Below are 18,572 nucleotides of genomic sequence, written 5' to 3' on the forward strand. Positions count from 1 at the left end.
GCTGAGGCTAGGATTTCCAGTACTAATGTAATGATAAGAGTGAACATCCTTGTCTTGTTCCTGGCCTTAGGGGAAAGGCTCTCAGTTTTTCTCCCGTTGAGGAAGATATTAGCTGTGGGTCTTTTGTATATGGCCTTTATGATATTGAATTACGTTTCACCTATCCCTATTTTGTTGAGGGTTTTTATCAAGAAAGGGTGCTGTATTTTGTCAAATGTTCTGCACCTATTGAGAGGATCATATGGTTCTTATCCTTTCTTTTTATTAACGTAAGGCTCACCTTCTTTAGAAATATTTGGGGGTGATATATCTTATACAGGATATCTGATACAGGATCATACGAACACACACACATATGTATTTCTCAATTAAACATTCCCTTTAAACACAAGGAATGAATTCTAAATATTCATAAAGATGAATTAAAAATGAAATCCCTTGGGGCGCCTGGGTGGCCAGCGGTTAAGCGTCTGCCTTCGGCTCAGGGCATGATCCCGGCGATATGGGATCGAGCCCCACGTCAGGCTCTTCTGCTATGAGCTTGCTTCTTCCTCTCCCACTCCCCCTGCTTGTGTTCCTTCTCTCGCTGGCTGTCTCTATCTCTGTCGAATAAATGAATAAAATCTTTTAAAAAAATGATTATGGACAACCTTATCTTTTGGACAACCTTAATTATTGTAAATCTTTTGGAAAACCTTAATTATCCTCAGGGTAACCCACTGAGATTTAAACTCCCAGATGGAAGGCTATGAATGTTGTGTGCAGTGGTGGGGGGAGGGAGATAAGCTTCATAACTTAGTGGCCATTTAGTAAAGAATATTGATTTGTCATCCTGAAAACTGATGATGCCCATGTAATTTTCCCAGATTCTATTCAACAGGACATGTTAGCATTAAAACCTTTTTATCAAATAGAGAGTGAAAAGGCATCTTTTACCTTTCCTGGGTTTGATTGCTTGGGATGTGAATGTCTTTCTTTTCTTTCTTTGTTTTGACTTATTATTATTATTATTATTTTTTGACGTGGAATGCAGTTACTGAGAGAGATGTGTTAAAAGATAAAATGTGATTATAGGTTTAAGTCCTTTAATAGGTCAACAATTCTTTTATGGATTTTTGTATCTATGTTAGTAGGTGCATACAAAGTTAGGATTATTATGTATTTCCCTTGTATTGACTCTTTTATCATTAGGAAGTATCCCTCTTCATATCTAATGCTATTTCTTGCCTTAAAATCTACTTTACATGGGGGCGCCTGGGTGGCTCAGTCGTTGGGCCTCTGCCTTCGGCTCAGGGCGTGATCCCGGCGTTCTGGGATCGAGCCCCACATCAGACTCCTCCGCTGGGAGCCTGCTTCTTCCTCTCCCACTCCCCCTGCTTGTGTTCCCTCTCTCGCTGGTTGTCTCTCTCTGTGTCAAATAGATACATTTAAAAAAAATCTACTTTACATGATACTAATATAGCCATATCACTTTTATTTTTCTGGTGTTTGCATGTTATGTCTTTTTGGACTTTTTTTTTTTTTTTTGCTTTCAACTCATCTGTGCATATACTTCAAGTGTTTCTCTTTATTTTATTTTTTAGAAGCGTTTCTCCTTAAAAGACAGCATATATTTAGGTCTATTTAAAACACCTAGTCGAATAGTCTTTTAATTGCCTTTTTGAGTCCATTTACATTCGTGTAATTCTTATTTGTAGGATGTAAGTTTATCATCTTGCTAATCCTTCTGTCTGAGCATCTCTGTTATGTTTCCTCATTTCCAATCTCTCTCTCTCTCTTTTTTTTTTTATTAAAGATTTTATTTATTTATTCGACAGAGATAGAGACAGCCAGCGAGAGAGGGAACACAAGCAGGGGGAGTGGGAGAGGAAGAAGCAGGCTCATAGCAGAGGAGCCTGATGTGGGGCTCGATCCCATAACGCCGGGATCACGCCCTGAGCCGAAGGCAGGCGCTTAACCGCTGTGCCACCCAGGCGCCCCATCTTTTTTTCTTTTTTAGAGAGAGAGCACGTGAGTGGGGAGGAGGGGCAGAGGGAGATGGAGAGAGAGAAAGAGAGAGCGAGAGAGAGAGAATCTTAAGCAGGCTTAGTGTGGACCCTGATGCCAGGTTCAATCTGACGACCCTGATAGCCATGACATGAGCCAAAAATCAAGAGTCAGATACTTAACCAACTGAGCCACCCAGTGCCCCTCCAATATCTTTGTTTAAAAAAAATTGTTATTTTTAATAGGCCATTTTAACTCTCCTATTTTTTTAACCTCTACTTGCTTTTTGTACAATTCGTTTAGTGATTACCCAATGGATTGCAACATTTATGCTGGACTTACCAATAGCTGTGTTGAATTTTCCCACTTGAAACAAAAAACTTTACACCGTGTAACTCTCCAGATTAAATTTGTTTTCAAATGCATGAGCCATAGTCTTACTTTTTTTACGTTTTACACCCAGCGTGGGGCTTGAACTCACAACCCTGAGATCCAGAGTCACACACTCCACCGACTGAGCCAGCCCAGGCGTCCCTATGAACCATTGGTCTTGCTCCTTCTCTGCACATTGACCTCAGAGAAACACCTCATCCGTTACAGTCACTCAAACATAGTCGCTAACACTGACTCCTTCATTCATTCCCCAGCCCAGCATCTTTCCCATAGACCGGAGAATCTCCAGTCTCTGCACCAACGTGTTTCCATCTCAGCAGAATCATTTGGATCTGGGTGTCCAGCACCTGTGGCTTTTCTAGGTGGGTTAGGATTTGAGGCTTGAATTCACCGTGTTCATATAAAGAGTTTGCGTAAATGATGATCTCATGGGGTGTCTTATTCCTTCTTGTTTCCTGAATGTGGTTGGAACATAAAACCTGAAGATCACATGAGAGGAAGGAAGGGAAGGGTTGGTCAAAGATGCCCCCACCCACATCCAGCTTCCCTCCCTGTCGTGGATGAAACCGGAGAGGGGCCCCTAGAGTAGGCTGTGGGGCCAGTATGATCCCCAAATTCCTCTGTCTCTTCTGCTTTGGTAAGTCTCTTGGGCCTGTCTACTGGGATTAGAGGTGAAGGTGGGTGCAGACAGATGTGGCCACTAGAAATGGAAAGAGAAGTAGTACCATCTGCTTGTGTTTGTTGACTGCTTTATGGGGGTCAGGGACCTTGGGGAAGGCTCTAGATACCATTTATCCATCAAATGTTCTCCAGTGTGCGAATGCATTTCACGTCTGTAACCTGTCCTGTATGCCTCTATCATTCCTCTTTTCTTATAATTCTGACTCAATACCTTAATTTTATTTTGTTTTATTTATGTTTTCAATATCTTTATTTTAAACACGCACCTTCACCTGGAGGTGGAGATTTTATGCATATAGCTTAAATGAAATATTAAAAATAAAATTTAAAGAAAATCCAGGGTCACTTAGCAAAAAATAGAAGGTTAATGTAAACACATATACAAAGCAAAGGAAGAAGACATTAGGACATTCTAGCCATGGGCTGTTGGCCATCACATTTCTGAGCCCATGGCCAGCTACTTCTTTATTACAAAGGGCAGCTGGCCAAGACAGATGTGTAAGAGGTTGATCTGTAGCTTGAGAAATTCTTTGTTGTGCTGAAAGGAGTGGAAGTCATTTAAAAGGGTAATACCTTTCTGATGCCTTGATCAATGCTATAGAATACTGTGACACTGCGTCCCCGGAAAGCGTCTGTAGAGCCCCAGGGTTTGCATTCCACTCCATGGGAAATACTGCTCTGACCCTTGCAAACAGTCCTGTGTGATGGGAATCAGGCCTGTGTTGATAAACGAGGACCCTGAGACTGATAGCTCAAGGTTCTTGCTCAGAGCCACAGAGGGAGGGAGCAGAAACCTCAGCGTTCAAACCCAGGCCTGTCTGGCTCCAAAGTCACTGTTGTTTCCACTTGGGCATAATGGGATATTAAGAATGAAGTGCAGGGTCTTCATAATGGGAAAGTCCTTGGGGTGAGTGAGCAAATGCCAGGTTGGGAAAATTATAAGGCGAAGAAAGAAGAGTGATTCAAAATGTCCTTGGGGGGCACCTGGGTGGCACAGCGGTTAAGCGTCTGCCTTCGGCTCAGGGCGTGATCCCGGCGTTATGGGATCGAGCCCCACATCAGGCTCTTCCGCTATGAGCCTGCTTCTTCCTCTCCCACTCCCCCTGCTTGTGTTCCCTCTGTCACTGGCTGTCTCTATCTCTGTCAAATAAGTAAATAAAATCTTTTTTTAAAAAAAGTCCTTGGACGTAGAGGTGGGGGCATCTCAGGATGTCTGTTTGCTGGTGCTAAGAAAGCCTGCTTTCCTATTCATGGAAAGCAGTGTAGGTCTTAGCTTGATTGGGTCCCAGTGATGTGATTGGTCTTCACAATAGTCTCTGATCCCTAGATTCTAGGGTCACCTATGGGGCTTTCGTTGCCTTCATGCTGGCCTATCTGGTGAAATGAGGAAAAGATGTTATTATAAGTTTGAATCTTTCTACCATCCTTGACAAATCTGAGCCATGCTTAATTTGGGGCATCTCTTCAGTTGGCCACGTGCTTTTGTTGATTCTTACTATGTCCCAGGATTGTGTAGACACTGGGGATGCTAAGGAGAACAGACTAGAGTAGCTACGTTCCAGGTATTGACGGGACAGTGACGCCTTGTGTCTCCCATGGCATGACTACATAAACTCTCTTAAGAATGAAGGGGCTTGTGGACATCTGTGGAACCAGGACAGGTCCTGGGGCCGTGGGAGGAGTGAGCTGCACAGGAGACCTTCTGGGAGACATGGGGCAGCAGCTGAGAGCAGAGCTGCACTCGAGTCCAGTGTGGGGAAACGAGAAGCCCCAGTGGCCTGACCTCCAGCGTCCGAGCTCAGAGGCCGCCCCCGGGAGGCCCCTCAGGATGGGGCTCCAGGTGGCCGCTCATGTCTCATGGACGGTTCTCTTGCAGGGCTGTGTGCTGGCCAAGGAAGCAGGACGGCTGATGGTGAGTTCCTTCGGTTAGACCCTCCCTTTCCTTCACTCCGAACTCCCCGTATCCCTTCTCTTTCCTTCAGGGGGTTTCCTGAGAGCAGACGGGCCACCAAATCCCATCCTGAACTCTGCTTCCTTCCAGACTCCTTTCCCAAGCCCTCCCTCAGGGCCTGGCCCAGCTCGGTGATGCCTCCCAAGAGTAATGTGACGCTGCAGTGCCAGACTTCTACCAAGAATGTCAACTTTGCTCTCAGAAAGGGAAAACATGTTTTGGAGTCCGTGCAATCACAGTATTCATCAGTGGGCCTGGCTGAATTCCGCCTTACTGACCTAAAAAGCTCCAATGCTGGAGAGTACACCTGTGAGTACTACAGACAAGGGCTCCCGTACATAAGCTCACAGCCCAGTGACGTCCTCCTACTGCTGGTGACAGGTGAGGAGGGTGCCTCAGAGTGACACAGGGTCTTGCAGGGACAGGTGTGGGGGAGGAACCCGCGGGAGGGAGGGGGCAAGGGGAGATGGAGAAACCCAGAGCAGAATGACCTGGCTCAGGTTCAGCCAGGGTTTGTAGGGAAAGTCTCCTTCCTGCAGTCAGAGTGGGAAGACAGTGAGACCAGGGAGCTGTTGTTCCCCTACTTGGCGGGAAGCCCTGCTGGGAGAACAAGGTGGGTGGGGGACCCCGGGCTTCTCCCCGTGACCTTGGGGCCCTCCTTCGCTTCCAGGAGATTTCCCTAAACCTTCCCTCCAAGCCCACCGAAGGGGTGAGGCAACCGCAGGAGACACCGTGACCCTGCAGTGCCAGAGGACAGACAATGTTTTTGGGCCTGTAATGTTCGCTCTACTGAAGGCGGGAGCAGCGGGGCCCATACAGGTCCAGACTCCAGCAGGGAAGGAGACAGACTTCTCCCTCCGGAATGTGACAGTCGGTGACACCGGGAACTACAGCTGCGTGTACTTCCTGATGAAGGCTCCTTTCTGGGCCTCGCACCCGAGTGATCGTCTCGCGGTCCGGGTGACAGGTGAGGCTTGCATGATTCTTAGGACATTTAAAATTTAATTAGTGTCTTGATAAGCTTGTTTTTATTTTGGCTATTTTATTGCTTTCTCCAGTTTTTTGACCTATAACTGACTTGTAACACTGTATTAGTTTAAGGTGTGCATGTTTGTTTTTGAACTGAAGAGCATTTCTTCTGTTACTTTCTGATCCCTGTCTCTCCTTCGCTTTCCCGATCATCTCCTTTTTAAATCTCTCCTTCCCGTTTCTAGTGTTTGGCCTTTGTTGCTTTGCATTCTTGGAGAATTTCTCAGGTTGTCCTTCCAAACGTGCATCCCGCCACCACCAGCGCCCCTCCTGGGCATCCCTGAGAGCGGCGGGTCCTCCTGCTGACGGCACCTTCACGCGGTCCAGTTGCTTCACTGGGTGCTACACCCCGCTTCCTCAGTGTTGCAAAGGTCTGCGTGTGCGCTGTGGTCAGCGAACGTTCTTAGTTAGGAAGCAAGGTCCGGGCGGGCAGTGCCGAGAGGTGTGGAGGGCATCCTGGGCTTGGTGGGGTCATCACAGTCTGTCCCCACGGACTCTGTCTCCAGGGAACCTTGTCGCTGATGGGTTCGGACACGAACTCTGCACTCACGGCACGGGCGAGCGGGAAGATTCAAACGCAGGTTCTCTAGGAACCAGGGCCTGTGGCGAGCCCTAGCTCTTCTTGGGTGAAGCTGAAATGAAATGCACGTGGTCCCCAGGCTCGGCTACTAAGCCTGAATTTTCTTGGGCTCACTGGCGGCACTAAGTCTTCGCTATGAGGAGGGGAACAGACGCAGTCACTGAATGACTTGTATTCTCTGTGCAGCAACTTTGGGTTTGGGGATTGCCCCTAAGCCTGATTCCTACCACAAGGAGGGAGAAGGGGAAAGGGCAGTGCGGGAGGGTGGAAATGAGATGAAGAGCAAAGAAATGAAGGAAGAGAGGTAAGACGAGAGAATTCAAAGGAAAGAAGACAAAGGGAGACCCACTACAACTCTCAGGAAACCCCACATTGTGTTCAGCGATTACAACGTCAGTGACGGTCCAGCTGACCACTGGCCAGGAAGCACAAGCAGGTGCAGGAGAGCCACAGTGGGGAGATCCACGGGAGAAGGAGGGGTGCTCCTTCCCGCCTGGTGCTCATCCTCTTCTCTCTCCCAGCAACCCCAGGTGCCATGTCGGAGGATTACACCATGGGCAACCTCATCCGGCTGGGTCTGGCTGTCATCACTGTGGTGATTATGGGGGCTTTTGTGGTGGAAGCCTGGTGCAGCCAGAAGGAGTCTCCACGTGGATCTGCATAAAACAGCCGAGGGCCTCTCTTGTTCATGGGCAGGCGTAGTGACACAAGGTTCTCTCAACCCCAAACGCTACCACGGGACTTCTTGTGTTTCTCGACACGGGCACAAACGGCATTTTTGTTGGGATATTTCACCATATGGGACTGTCCTGTTCATTGTGGGAACATTTAGCACAGTTTCTCTTTCCCATCAAAGAGCAAGTGAAGCCCCGATCATTTTGGAAGAAGATAGCAAGCAAGTACTACTGTACTTTTGCCAACACCCTTGGACGTGGAGGAAGGGAGTCGGGTGGTGTCCCCTGGAGGAGAGCCTGTGTTTGGAGGCCAGGAAAAATATTTCTTCTCTTCCTCCCTTTCCTGATGTCAGGTCTGTCCTTCTATGCATAGGCTCCACAGCTGTCCAGGGGAAATGATGCGTCCTTGATCAAGTGAACAGCTTGTGTGAGACCTTCTGGTTCTCCTCTACGCTGGGAGGTTTGGGAAGCTTGCAGATGAGATGTGATCTCACTTGTTTCCTGACATCATCTAAGACCCAGAGTGGCCCTAGCATCTCCTGAGAGTGTCATCTGGGATAGAGTGGCCAGGAACTGTCCTCCATATCCAGGCCTTCTTGGTGCTCAGGATGACATAAACTAAGACAGAATCATTTGGTTGTAAAATTTGTTGCGTGTCAAAATCAAAGTTAATAAAGTATATTGCACCAGCTCACTTGTGCTGGTACTAGGATATGGAGAAGGTGGACTTCAGCCAAACAATTCCACACTAGTTAAGAGTGATACAGCATTCCAGTGTTTTGTAAAAGTAAAAGCATCATGATTCCTGTCGTTCCATTACCTGAGAAACCTGAGAATAAGTATCTTTTACTTCAGTGTGGTCTTGGTTTCCACAATGAAAAGCTACAAACAAGTGGCCTCGAAAAGGATTTTCTGAACTGTGGGTTTATGTGTAAGCCCTTGAAAGGCATCAAAACCACTCTCTTAAATCATCCGTTGCTCTCAGGACCAACCCCAAAGCATCCACACGCTCTTTTAGGTCAAGAAAGAGTTGAGTCCGCGTCCCTTGGGACTTCCGGTACACAAAAATGGAATACATGCCAAAACAGTTTACAAAAACAGCAGCATATTTTGAGAGCTTATATCTAGCACACACACAACTCAATCTAATTTTGCTACTCAGAAGTTAGTGATAGGGTTTATATACGTGTGTCGAGTCTTAGAGCAACAGGGGCCTCGAGGTCCAGAAACTGGAAACTAGTGGTGAGATGTTCGCTTTTATTTAAGCCTGCAGATGGATCTCCCTGCTTGTGCAGATAGTCTCCCTTGGAGGGAAACCAAAACGGAGGCCCTTCCTTTTCTGTAAAGAGGAGTGGTCCCCAGCCCTACGCGGCGGGCCCGCCCTGGGGACTACAAGTCCCAGCGGCCCGTGCGGGCCTAACCGTGATCCCGGGGGCGCCGCGGGTTTGTCCCCCTGAGCAGGGCTGCAGTCGGATGACATACTGGGGCCTCTCACAGGGCAGAGTCCGGGGACAATTCGACATTCCCCCGGATGCGCAGGGCGCTGCGGCTAAGTCTGGACAGGGCCGGGAGCAGGAGAGGGCCCCTGAGGCCCGCGCGCCCCCGACCCGCGCGCCGCCCGTCGCGGGGCCGCAGGGGGTGGGGCTTCGGCCGGACGCCCCTCCGTCCGCCGCCCGCCTGCGCGCCGCGTGCGCCTTCGGGAAGTTTCGGTGCGTGCTGTCTGCGCCCGAGCGCCGCCCGCGTCTGTGGTGGGAGAGGCCTGCGAGCTGCGTTCCCGGGTGGTGGAGCCCGCGCGTGTCCCGTGTGGTGAGGACGAGCGGTGTCCCCAACAGGTGAGTACAGGCCGCGAGCTCCCCGGCGTCGTCAGGTGAGCGGGCGTTCCCGGGCGGGCGCTTCTGAGCCGGCCCTGGGGTGTGCTCCGTAGACCCGGGCGCGAGGGCCGGGCCCCCCGCGGGACCCGCCTGCGCTTCCCCCGCCTCCGCCTCGCAGAGGAAGGGGGCTTCTTGGATTTCGGGCGCTTTGGCTGTGGCATCTCAGAGAGCGCCCGGAATATGCAACGGGGTCGTCTTCTCTCCAGAGCTCTCCCTTAGTGTAACCGACTTAATACTTGGAGGTCTTCAAGGAGGGCATGCCAGGCTTTTTGTAATCATCTTGAATAAATTCGTCGTGTAACTTTGTGTGAGGTTTGGGGTACAGCTGTTATTTTGATACGTTTGTGTGTTGTAACATTGTTGGAGCGACATTTATCCCATTGTATAATTACAGTATAATTTTATTGTCTATATTTATTATGCGGTGCATTAGGTCTCTGAGGTTTACTATTCGTTACATTTTTATACCCTGAAAAACGTTGGTCTAATCCCTGCATCCCCTGCTAATCACCATTTACTCTCCGTTGTTTTATAGGTTTGACTTACTTAGATTCCCGTATAAGTGACAGCATACACTGTCTGTCTGACTGACTTCGCTTTGCATAATGTGCTCAGGGTCATCCGTGTTGTTGTAAGTGGCGGGATATGTTCTTTTTTTTTTTTTTAAAGACTTTATTTATTTATTCGACAGAGATACAGACAGCCAGCGAGAGAGGGAACACAAGCAGGGGGAGTGGGAGAGGAAGAAGCAGGCTCATAGCAGAGGAGCCCGATGTGGGGCTCGATCCCAGAACGCCGGGATCACACCCTGAGCCGAAGGCAGACGCTTAACCGCTGTGCCACCCAGACGCCCCGGGATATGTTCTTTTAATATTACATTGTATATATTGGACTCCCGAGATCCAGAGTCACATACTCCAGGGACTGAGGCATCCAGGCACCCCTGTACCATATTTTTTTAATCCGTTCATCAGTTGATGGGCATTTGGATTGTTTCCATATCTTGACTCTGGTGAATAATGTTCGATAAGCATGGGTGTGTGGAGATCTCGTTGAAATCCTGTTTTCATTTCATTTGGGTATATTCCCAGAAGTGGAATTGTTGGATCATTTTATAGTGCTATTTTAAATTTTTGAGGAATCTCCGTAGTGTTTTCCATAGTGGTTGGACCAATTTTCATTCCCACTACACTGAACAGGGGTTTGGTTTTTGGTTTTTGGTTTTTTCCCTACATCCTCACCAGCATTGTTATCTCTTGTCTTTTTGATGATAGTCATTCTGACAGGATGAGGTGACATATCATTGTGGTTTTGATTTGCATTTCCTCGATGATGAGTGATATTGAGCATCTTTTCATGTGTCTGTTGACCATCTGGATGTCTTCTTTGGAAAAATGTCGATTTACTTCTGGCCGTGTTTTAATTGGATTGTTTTTGTTATTGTTGTTATTAAGTTGTGTGAGTTCTTTATGTATTTTGGGTATTAATCCTTTATCTGATACTTGGTTTGCAAAAAATTGTCTCCCATTCCATAGGTTGTCTTTTCATTTTGTTAACTGTTTCTTTTGCTCTGCAGAAGCATTTGAGTTTGATGTAGTCCCATTTGTTGATTTTTGCTGAGAATTTTTGCATCTATATTCATCAGGGTTATGGGTCTGTAGTTTTCTTGTGGTATCCTTATGCTGGCTTCATTGAATGAGTTTGAAAGTATTATCTCCTCCTCGATATTTTGGAAGACTTTGAGGAGGGTTGGCAGTAATTCTTCTTGAACTATTTGGTAGAATTCACCAGTGAAGCCATCTGGTCCTGGAGTTTTCTGTGTTGAGAGTTTTTTGATTGCTGTGTCGATCTCTTTACTTATTATCAGTCTGTTCAGATTTCAAGTTTTTTCCTGATTCAGTCTCGGTAGGTTGTGTGTTTCTAGAAATGTATCCATTTCTTTGAAGTTATATAATTTTTGGCATATCATTATTTATAGTAGTCTGTGATTCTACATTTCTGTGGTGTCAATTGTAATGTCTCCACTTTCATTTCTGATTTTGAGTCTTCTGTTTTTCTCTGTCTAGCTAAAGGTTTGTCAATTCTGTTTAACTTTTTAAAGAACCAGATCTTAGTTTCATTGATCCTTTCTGTTGCTTTCTGGTTTCTATTTCATTTACTTCTGCTCTAATCTTTATAAATTCCTTCCTTCTGTTCTCTGAGGCTTCATTTGTTCTTTTTCTAGTTCCTCCAAGTGTAAAGTTAACGTGATTATTTGAGATCCTTCTCATGTCTTAATATATGCATTTCTTGCTATAACTTTCCTCTCAGAACTGGTTTTGCTGCATCCCACAAGCTTTGATGTGTTGTATTTCCATTTTCATTTGTTTCAAGCTAATTTTTAATCTCCCTTTGATTTCTTCTTTAACGCATCGTTTAGAAGTGGGTTGTTTAGTTTCCACATATTTGTAGATCTCACTTTCCTCTTGTTTGTTTCTGTTTCATATCATGGTAGCCGAAAGAGATAGTTGGTGTGGTTTCTGTCTACTTAAATTTGCCAAGATTTATTTTGTGGTCTATCACATGATCTGTCCTGGAGAATGTTCCACGTGCACTTGAGAAGAATGTGTACTCTCCTGTTGTGGGATAGAATGTTCTGTGTATGTTCATTTGTTCCAAAGTGTGGTTCAGTTCCAACATTTACCTGTTGATTTCCCATCTGGGTGATCTATTCATTGCTGACGGGGGGTGTTGAAGTCCCTTGTATTGTGGGCTATTTCTCCCTTAAGATCTGTGAGTATTTGGGGCGCCTGGGTGGCACAGCGGTTAAGCTTCTGCCTTCAGCTCAGGGCATGGTCCCGGCGTTCTGGGATCGAGCCCCAGGTCAGGCTCCTCCGCTATGAGCCTGCTTCTTCCTCTCCCACTCCCCCTGCTTGTGTTCCCTCTCTCGCTGGCTGTCTCTATCTCTGTCAAATAAATAAGTAAAATCTTTAAAAAAAAAAAGATCTGTGAGTATTTGCTTAATGTATTTTGGTGTCTGGGTGTTGGGAGCATATGTATTGATGACTGTTACATCTTGTTGATGTATGGACCCCTCCGTCATTATATAATGACCTTCTTTGTCTCTTCCTCATCTTTCTGGTTTGAAGTCTGTTTTGTCTGGTGTAAGTATGGTTTTACCTGCCCTCCTTCTTTTGGTTTCCGTTTGCTTGGAATATCATGTTCCATCCTTTCACCTTGAACCTGCCTGTGTCTTTAGAGCAGAAACGAGTCTCCCACAGGCAGCATAGAGTGATTGGGTTTTGTTTGTTTGTTTTTTAATCCAGCGGGTCTGGGCCTTTTGATTAGTGAGTTTGATTGATTTACGTTTGGGGTGATTATTGTTATGTAAGGACTCACTGCTGCCCTTTTATCTTTTGTCTTCAGGTTCTGTTGTCTCTGCTGTTTCTTTCCCCCTGTTACTGTCTACCTTTGTAAGTTGGTGGTTTTCCATTGTGATTTGCTCAGTCTGCGTTTTTTCATGTTTCTTGCCTTTGCTCTAGATTTTTGCTTTATGGTTACTGTGAGGTTTGCATCAGACATCTCATAGATAACATAGTCCCCTTTCTGCTGATAGCAGTTTACCTTCATTTGCCTGTCAAAGTCCCATTCTTTTACTCCTCGCCTTGTGTATTTTTGACACCACAAATGATTTCTTTTTCTGCCTTGATTTCATTATCGAATTGGTGATTTTTAAGGCCCTTTTGTCTTTAACCTTCGTGCTATATTTAAGTGTTTAATATACTATTCTAAAAACGTTACACTTTTTCTTTTTTTTTAAGATTTTATTTATTTATTTGACAGAGAGAGAGACAGCCAGCGAGAGAGGGAACACAAGCAGGGGGAGTGGGAGAGGAAGAAGCAGGCTCCCAGCGCAGAAGCCTGATGTGGGGCTCGATCCCATAACGCCGGGATCACGCCCTGAGCCTAAGGCAGACGCTTAACCGCTGTGCCACCCAGGCGCCCCAAAAACGTTACACTTTTCTAATGCTGACTATCACCTTAATCAGAATTTTGTGTATTTTTGTCTTTCTGTTTCAGTTTGGAGAACCCCTTTCAACATTTCTTGTAAGCTGGGTGTAGTGACAGCGAGCTCCCTGAGCTTTTGTTTCTCTGAGAAGGTCTTCACTCTCCTTTTATCTGAAGAGTTTCCTTGGTGGGCAAGGAAACTGTCTTTTAGTATTTTGAATATGTCATTCCACTCTCTCCTGACGGGTAGAATTTCTGTGAGAAATCTGCTTATAGCCTCAGGGAGGTCCTTTATAGGTTACACCTTTTCCCCTGACTGCCTTTACAATTTTTCTTTATCACGGCCCCTTGACAGTGTTGTTGTAATGTGTCTTGGAGAAGGTTTTTTGCCTTGAGATAATAAGGTGTTCTCTTAGCTTTGTGGATTGATTGATTGATTGATTTTTGTCAGAGAGAGAGAGACAGAGAGAGAGAGACTGAGCACAAGCAGGGGGAAGTGGCAGGCAGAGGGGGAAGCAGGCTCCCCGCTGAGCAAGGTACCTGAACCCAACCAGGACTCAAACCGAGGACCCTGGGATCATGACCTGAGCTGAAGGCAGACGCTTAACCAACTGAGCCACCCAGGTGCCCTGGCTCGTGGACTTTTATGTCTAGTTTCTTCCCCAGGTTTGGGGAATTCTTAGCTTTTGTTTCTTTAAATACAGTCTCCTCTCCCCTCACCCTCTCTTCTCCTTCTGGTATACCCTCGAACCTTGTGCTGTTTCCTCTGACGGAGTCTGATGGTTCTTGTAGGGTTCTTTTTTGTTTTCAAGATTTTATTTTTTAAAAGTAGTCTCTAAACTCCATGTGGGACTCAAAACCACAACCCCAACGTCAAGAGCCACATGCTCCACCGACTGAGCTGGCCAGGCGCTCCTCCTGTTGGGTTTATTCGCTTTACAAGTCTTAGTTCTCTCTCATCATCCACCTGAATTATTGCTAGATCCCTATATTCAGGCTCACCTATTCTCTCTTCCAGGTGATTTGCTCTCTTTCCAGTGTTTGCTAATGTATTTTCCATCTCATTTATTGAGTTTTTCAGCTCCAGAATTTCCATTGGCTCTTTTTTAGAATTTCAATCTCTTTGGTAAAATATTCCTTCTATTTGTTAATTTCATTCCTGAGATCATTGTACTGACTTTCTGATTTTTTTTGTAGCTCACTGAATTTCTTCAGAGTAGCTCTTTTGAATTCTTTTTTTTTTTTTAAGATTTTATTTTTAAGTAGGCTTCATGTGCAACATGGGGCTCGAAATCACAACCCCAAGATCAAGAGTTGCACACTCTACCCACTGAGCCAGCCATGTGCCCCAGCTTTTTGCTTTTTTTTTTTTTAGAGAGCACGAGAGTGGGGCTAGGGGGTTGGGGAGGAAAGGGGCAAAGGGAGAAGGAGGGAGAATCTTAACCAGATGTGGGGCTTGAGCTGAAATCAAGAGTTGGACGCTTAACCGACTGAGCCACCCAGGCGTCCTACCCCAGCTCTTTTGAATTCTTTATCAGACCGCAATGTTGTGTCTTTGGGTTTGGTTGGTTACTGGAAAATTGTCATTTGCTTTTCATGATGCTCTGCTGGCGTGATTTTTCACAGTGTTTGATGAGAAGTATCCCTGCCCCTGCACTTGGAGTAGCAAGCACCTTCTTACTTGGCTAAGGTTCTGTTCACTTTGATTCTAATGGTTCACAGGTGGGTCAATGGGAGCCTTTCTCCAGTTTTCCAGAAGGTGGCGCTAGGGCACAAGTCTTGGTTTCTCTTGCCTGCACTGCCTCCCGGCTAAGGTTGGGAGCTTGTGAAGAAGCAGGTTGGGGGGAAACGGTGGGGTGGCTCAGAGGGCGGGAGGTGTGTGCTTAGCACTGCTGCTTCGGGTGTGTCCCTGTTGTAGGGAGTCCTCGAATGGGGAGGGGTCCCGGAGCTCTTTCTGGGCAGACTGTGTGAGACGGTTCCTTCAGTTCTGTCTGTTCAGTCTTCGAAGTCTCTCCTCTGAAATGGGGGTGTTGCTGAGGAGTGGGGAGCCCCCAGCTGCAACCAGGCTGCAGACTTTCACTCCTCACTTCCCTGCCCCCTCTTCCACTGCAGCCACCTGCCGGTCCCAGCCACCCACCGTCTGCGCCCACAAGGATGGATCTCTGGTGTCCTACCAAGCTGTGCAGAGGTGCTTTTGTTCAGTTACAAGCGTGGATTTGTTGTGCTCGAAAGGGAGAGAGAAAAGGACTGCCTCTGTCACCGTGACGCTAACATTCCTCTGGTTGTAAAATCTCAAACAAGTTTATAGAAATGTGTGTCCTTCATGCCGTGGGAGACACCATGTCACTCTCCCAGAAAGCAGGGACTGTGTGCTGTCAACCTCGGCATTTCTCTGTGTACTCAGGTCCTGGCACACAGTAGGGCCTCAACAAATGCGCAACGACTGGCTGACACGATGCCCAGTGTAAGTGCGACTTACAGGGTTTTTTTCAAGGATGTGAGAAGATGCAAAATCACCACAGCTCACCATCTTCCTCCCACCCAGTGAAAGCCACTTCCAACACACCCCCCCCGTGGTCACCCACACCCACTCGAGGGGAGAGGGGCTGGCTCAGAGATGGAGAAGACCCTGTTCTTGCAGAGAAATACATGTGACAGCCTTAGCTCCGGCATTGAGAGGTTTTTGAACTGATCTTTTCCATCATCTCTTTTCATTCCCTGATACTCCAAACAGGACAGGGCTCACTGCTTGGTGCCCTAAAACCTCAAAATCCCAGTGGATATTCCAGAAAAGGGAAGACATGCTTTCCTCCCCTGTCCCCCACGCAGGTGGCTCTGTAGGTGTCTTGGTCCGCTCAGGCTGCTCTAACAGAGGACCAGAGACTGGGCGGCTTATCCAGCAGGAGTTTATTTCCCACAGGTCTGGAGGATGCAAGTCCGAGACCAGGGTGCTAACATGTTTGGATTCTTAGCGAGCACTTTCTTCCCGGTTTACAGACTGCTGCCTTTCCCCCGTCTCCTCACGTGGTGAAGAGAGATCATCTTTATTGTGTCTCTTGTAGGAAGAGACTAATCCCATTCGTGAAGACGGCATGCTTATGACCTAATTCTCTCTCAGAGGCCCCGCCTGCCAACACCGTCACGTTGGGGGTTAAGGTTTCCGCACACGAACTTTTGGGAACACGTACGTTCAGTCCGTAGAAGAGGGTAATCCAACTCAGGCGTTCTTACTCTTGGCTTCTCATTGGCTCCCGTGTATGCGTGCACTTTCTCTCTTTCTCAGATAAATTTTAAAAAAATAAAGTTTTTAGAAAAAAGATGAAGACCCAAACATAGAATCTAGAACTGTAATAGTTACATAAGAAAACATAGGAAAAAGATCTTCATGACCTTGAATTAAGCAAAGATTCTTCAGGACACAAAACCTTAAGCCATAAAAGAAAAACAGTTCATAATTGGTGAACTTAACCAAAATTTAAAACTTCTGCTTCTTAAGGGAGGTTTAAAAATGAAAAGACAAATCACAAACTGTAAGAAAAATAGTTGTAAAGCAGATGTTTGTTAATTGACTTGTGTCCAGAATATGTATATATTCTTGCAATTCAGTATTAAGAAGACAAACAACCCAGTCAAAAATGGGCAAATATTTAATCCGATACTTTATCAGGAATTAAAATAAACGTTGAATAGTGACAGATGGTGACTGGGCTTACCATGAGGATCTTCAAGTAATGTAGAGAATCATTCAATCAATACGTTGTGTGCCTGAAACTAACATAACATTGTGTGTTGATTGTATTTTGATAAAAAAATTTTTAAAAGGTCAGTAGCACATGAGAAGATGCACCACATCATTAACTACCACGAAAATGTGAAAAAAAGACCCACCAAATGACTAGAGTAATGGTCCCAGAAATCGGTTCATCCTAGTGTGGAAATTTGGGGTATGACCCAAGTGGCATGTCCTACTGATGTAGCAAAATGCAGAGTGTCCAAGATTGCGTAAAGTAATCATTTGCTGGATGAATCTTTATGCCCCGTCCTGTTCTCTGCCCCAGGTGAGGCGTACAGAAGAGGAAACATCATCTTGTCCTGGAGCAGCTCTCAGCAGAGGTGAGAATGCACGTTCCACTGAAACTGTTCAGGGTCAGTGGGTCCAGCTTCACCAACACCCAGCATTCCGCTCAGCAGCTGTGGGACCTGTAGGTGGAGGAGGACAGAGAGAGATCAGAGGAGGGAGGAAGAGGAAGATAGGATTTCTCCTGGCCTCCAAACACAAGCTCTCCATCAGGGGAACTCCACCCCGCTCTCCTCCTCCGTATCGAGGGATGTTGAGAGGGCATGGGAGTGTTAGTCTGTCTACACTGGAGCTTCACAGACTTAATGAGATATGAAGGAGATGCTGAATGAATATGCAGGGAACCAGACAGTCCTACGTGGTAAGAAATAGCTCACCGGGAATGCCAGTCATGCCACTGTTGACAAACACAGGTGGTCCCCGCAAGGAAGGCTGGGTGTTGACATGCCCCCTCTCACTAGGACAGCCCATGAAAAAGAAGCGTGCTCAGTTGTTTACTTGGGTCCACGTAGAGACTCCCTGTGGCTTCAGCCAGGAGCTCCCATAATAATCAGACACGGAGCTGCCAGACCCAGTTGGAGGAGGTTGGTCTTGGTGTGATTTCCTGGTGCCACATCTGAGGAAATAGAAAGAGACAGGCATTCAGCGCTGGCCACAGAGCACCGTCCCTCTCTCCTGCTCTGCCTGTCAGAGGTGAGAGCCCACTTGTGCCTCCTGGTCAGGGAGCTACCGTCCTGAGTCATTGGAGAACAGAAACAGAAGCATTGGGACGCAGAACACACTATATCCGTTGCCTCTAGGACGATGGTGTCTTAAAATTCCTAATCAATTGAAAATAGATAAATGTACATTGGTGAGGGCCAGGGGAGAGGTCTACTCCACGCACGATGCATCGTGACAAAGGAGAAATAATGCAAGGAGGACACTGAATGGGGAAAGGGGAAATCTTCAAACCCCCGAAGGCAGAGATCGCTGCTAGTCAGAGGTTAGGGCACATGGGGGAGAAATTTGCTGTCCACCTCCCACTCTGTGCTCGAGGGTCCCCCCCCCCCCAATGTGATTTTGGGCTCGTGCCGGCTCCCAGGGCCTCGGTTCTCCCACCCTGACACCGACAACGACAGCTCTGCAGAGAGCATGCATTTGCACACGTGCCCTCTGAAGACGGAGACCCTGGAACCTGAGCAAGATGGAGTCCCTGATCCAAGGATTTCCCCGGATGACCGAAATCTTGGCTTCCAGTTTCTGGTTGTGCATGGAAGTCACCACTCCACAGTAATAGTGAGTAAAAGGCAGGACAGGCTGAAAAGTCTACAACTCTTGTTAGCTCTGAAATGGCAGTGAG

General features: G+C 46.8%; 1 protein-coding gene across 9 annotated transcripts in view; it reads left to right on the forward strand.

Annotated features, from left to right (window-relative positions):
* LOC123786990 (T-cell-interacting, activating receptor on myeloid cells protein 1-like) overlaps positions 1–18,572 on the forward strand; it is a 52,851-nt gene that overhangs the window by 8,629 nt on the left and 25,650 nt on the right. For 6 of the 9 annotated variants that reach the window (XR_015728143.1, XR_015728142.1, XM_087871009.1 and 3 more), the window contains 4 exons: positions 4,937–4,972; positions 5,102–5,392; positions 5,682–5,978; positions 17,211–17,265. Coding sequence is in view for 7 of the 9 variants with exons in the window: in XM_087871009.1 (XP_087727135.1) it covers positions 4,937–4,972; positions 5,102–5,392; positions 5,682–5,978; positions 17,211–17,265 (679 nt within the window). In the remaining 2 variants the exon portion in view is untranslated. Of the gene's footprint in view, positions 1–2,883; positions 3,017–4,936; positions 4,973–5,101; positions 5,393–5,681; positions 5,979–7,141; positions 8,005–15,264; positions 16,925–17,210; positions 17,266–18,572 lie in introns of those variants that run through there. The other 3 variants (XM_045789391.2, XM_087871010.1, XM_087871011.1) reach the window with 3 other exon arrangements.

The sequence above is a fragment of the Ursus americanus genome, chromosome 21 (assembly GCF_024610735.1).
Source record: "Ursus americanus isolate L20-20 chromosome 21, mUrsAme1.1.p, whole genome shotgun sequence".
In the NCBI taxonomy this organism is placed as follows: domain Eukaryota; kingdom Metazoa; phylum Chordata; class Mammalia; order Carnivora; family Ursidae; genus Ursus; species Ursus americanus.